The sequence below is a fragment of the Nematolebias whitei genome, chromosome 15 (genome assembly GCF_014905685.2).
Source record: "Nematolebias whitei isolate Nwh7 chromosome 15, NemWhi1, whole genome shotgun sequence".
NCBI lineage: Eukaryota > Metazoa > Chordata > Actinopteri > Cyprinodontiformes > Rivulidae > Nematolebias > Nematolebias whitei.
In genome coordinates, this window is record NC_056512.1 from 30,943,411 (window position 1) to 30,947,235 (window position 3,825).

General features: G+C 38.5%; 1 protein-coding gene across 1 annotated transcript in view; it reads right to left on the minus strand.

Moving 5' to 3' along the window:
• Positions 1–1,949: 1,949 nt before the first annotated feature.
• Positions 1,950–3,825, minus strand: part of LOC119421631 (small integral membrane protein 10-like protein 2A) — a 2,546-nt gene continuing 670 nt past the window's right edge. Inside the window, exon 2 of the mRNA XM_037688980.1 lies at positions 1,950–2,647. Within this exon, the coding sequence (XP_037544908.1) occupies positions 2,627–2,647 (21 nt within the window). The 3' untranslated portion in view covers positions 1,950–2,626. The remainder of the gene's footprint in view (positions 2,648–3,825) is intronic.

The window sequence follows — 3,825 nt, forward strand, 5'->3', positions numbered from 1 at the left end:
CACCAACTGTCCACAAGGGAGATGCAGTGTGCTGCCCCCGTGTGGACGATCGTTGTTACTGCACAAACTGTTCACAAGGGAGATGCAGTGTGCTGCCCCCGTGTGGACAATCGTTGTTACTGTACAAACTGTCCACGTGTGGACAATCGTTGTTACTGCACAAACTGTCCACACGAAATCTAAAAAAGTTCAAACTGGTCCTCTGGACATTAAAAAAAAAAAAAAAAAAAAATCGTAGAAACGTTTTGTCTTTCATCCAAAAGACTTCCTCAGTCTGAGGTGCTGTATTGAAAAAGACTGAGGAAGTCTTTCGGATGAAAGACGAAACGTTTCTACAATTTTTTTTTTTTAATGTTCAGAGGACCACTTTGAACTTTTTTAGATTTTTCTACCTGGATTACTGAGCATGCGTCAGGGTGTACACACGGAAGCAGCAGTTTGCTGCCCCCGTATGTACAATCTTCGTTACTGCACAAACTGTTCACACAGAAGCTAAAAAAGTTCAATCTGGTTCTATGGACATTAAAAAAATAATACTAATTGTAGAAACGTTTCTTTTTTCTTCCAAAAGACTTCCTCAGTCTGAGGTGCTGTATTGAAGAAGACTGAGGAAGTCTTTCGGATGAAAGACGAAACGTTTCTACTTTTTTTTATGTCCAGAAGACCATATTGAACTCTTAGATTTTTTTACCTGGATTATTGAGCATGCATCAGGATGTCCACACGGAAGCAGCAGTCTGTTCCCCCGTGTGTACAATCGTAGTTACTGCATAGATATAAGTTACTGCACCGACTGTCCACACGGAAGCAGCAGTCTGCTGCCCCCGTGTGGACAGTCGGTGTTACTGCACATTCTCTGTAGCTGGAAGCGGCACTTAAGATTAAACAGAAATGTCTCTCACTTTTTACATTTCACTCTTTCGTAAACACATTTGTAGTGTCCAATGAGTTGTTTAAAATAACTCAGTTATCAAATATTTGTCTGACCAGTTTTGATCGGAACATTTTAGCTTAAAAATTATTCATTTTTCCCTTCTAGGTGCCCAGTTTTCAGCCCAAAGACATCTTTGGTACCTGGTGATTAAAAACTGACTGTAGGTGTGAGCAGAAAAATCTTCCAGGCCTTCTGCGACACAAAATAGGTTCAAGTGACTTTAGAAAGTGGAGGCTAGAGTTACATTTGTACCAAACGGTGTCACGGTTTAGTAGAATCAATCTGAAGGTGAGCAAAGCTTTTCTGGAGTCATCAACATGTTTATTTTACGAACTTTATCTAAGTAATGTGGAATCATTAACACATCTGTAAAATGCACAATCAGTATCACAATCAGTCGGATCTAAAAGGTTAAAAGGTTGATTTAATCTCATCATGACTCCAGTTTAAATTCCCTAAGATCCATGTTTTGTAACATGAATGGAACCAGATTGGAGAATACAGATTTGACTCGTTAAAATCTGGCATCTGTTTTTAGAAGTGCGATCGTTTCACTTTTAAAAGACAACGTGATTTTTATTTTTAATTTGTGTCACTTGCAGTCAAACTGCATTTGTTTAGCAAACATTCATTTTTCTCCCAAAATTTTACTGTTTAAATTATTTAAACACACGCAAAGGGAGTGTAAAAAGTTTTCCCAGAGCTTGTCCACGTGTGATTAGAGTCCTGCGGTCACCAGATCTCAACTTAATACTTAGAAATTATTTTTGTGGCATGATTATATTTGTCACAAAGAATAAATGCTGCTGTCAGAATAAAAACTGTATGCAGGTTGTGTTGTCATTCAAAGTTTCAGTCAGTCAGTACTTACTGTACCGTAAAAAAATTAAATAAATAAATAGCTGCAATAAATGTGAACAGTCAGAGAAATGTCAGGGTCATAAATGAAAATATTATACTTTAGAAACAACAAAGAATTGGGATTTTGTTTTAATTATTCATTTATTCCTTCCAGGTTAAATTCATTGTCAGTTTGAAGACTACAAAACTCCAAACACTCCATTTTTTTCTCAACCTTGAGACAATTTCAGATGAAAAAAAAATCTGATCTGTTTGTTTTTACAAATATTAGTGCTACACATATGCATTAACAGTGTGACGTTAGGACACAAAAACATGCAGAGATTTCTTTTCCTGTGTTTGGAAGGTTTCCAGTTGGATCAGCCGTGCTGGTACCGTTTGGATCGGTTACCTCAAAATGTCTGAACCGCTGACGACGGAAACAAAATCATTTTGTTCACGTCAGGGGGAGAGATTTCCTTTTCTATAAAGTGAATTTCATCCAGGTTTTGGTTGAGATGGACCAAATAAGAGGGACAAAGAGTTGCCACAACGTTTGACGGCAACAATCCCCAGAGTCCAGATGAACTTCATGCTGTGGATGTAAAACAGCAGCTGGATCTCCTCGTTCTCCTCTCACATCTGCACACATCCCTGCACGCTCAAAGGCACCGGGGTCTGAGTGATGACAGAAACAATCAGTGGTGTAGTTTTATTGAGTCGTCCCACCAGTTCGCAGGATTAAGTGTCCTCATCTTGGCCATCGCTGAGCCAGCCGGTGTCTTTTGATGGCGGGGACATGGCAGCGCTCGCTGGTCATTTATATACGTCCAAACTGCAGGTGCGGGGGTCTCAGTGGATTTCAATGTGAACCTGTAAACACAGGAAGACCGTCAGACCACTCCAAACAGAATGAATTAATGTAGCCACTTCCTGGTTTACAAGCTAATGAAGTGAGAGAATTAGTCACAGGTGCAAAAATAAGTTTAGTTCAGTTTGGAGGTTTCAGCTTCACTGAGTAATCAACAGATTATTGGCTAAAACTGTCCATTTTTAGAGTGAAAGCAAACACGACCTGTCATCTCATGAAGGAATCACATCGCCCGCCTTCTTCAGGCCAGAGCTGCGTGAGAAAGGAGTCGTAGCCGACGAACCTTGAAAATGTTTGTGATATTGTCGTGCTCAGAGTATGTGTTGGGAATGACTCGCAGCTACTACGACACCAATTTAGAACCCAAAGTTGGTCAAAGTGACATTTTGTGGTTGTATTTAGTCGGCTGGCTTTGGCAGTCATCTTGAATTGAGTTAAACTCAAACTTTAAAAAGCTGCAGACGTACATCCAATCATTACGTTCTGGGAGTTTTATTAAAATCCATTTTGAGGTTTATGACATATTTTGTTAACTCAGACAGGCATGGGTAAAACATCACTGCTTTCAGTGGTGAGCAAAAAGAATCCAACATTTTTCAGTCAGGTCATCTGGACAGTTTCTTTTTTTTGTGCTGAAATGTTTCGCCTTCGATCCAGAAGGCTTCATCAGTCAAGGAAACACACAACAAAACTGATTCTTCCTCCAACAGCTTACTCCAAAGTGGAACAAACCAGTTCTGCTTGTGATAAGATGTTCTCTTTGGTACGCCCCTCCTCCATTGCCGGCCCTCTTCCTTGTCGACAGTCTTGTCAAACTGGTTGAAAACAACAAAGTCCATGCTCAATACCTGGATTATTAAGCATGGACTTTGTTATTATAAAAATAAGTTAAACTTCAACTGCTGGTACTGTTTTAATAAACTGGGGCGCAATTTGATCACATCTTACTGTTGAAGTTTTTAATCAACTGAGATTTAGTTTAGTTTTAACATCAAACTGAATCTTGAGATTAAATTAGAGAGATGACTCAATAAATCAAGAGTGCTGCTTGGAAACAATATAGCTAAAATTGGCATAATTGAATGAAAGAAGTTGAATAACTCTCTATTTAAAAGAACTTAAAGTTATTAATTTATATATATATATATATATATATATATATATATATATATATATATAT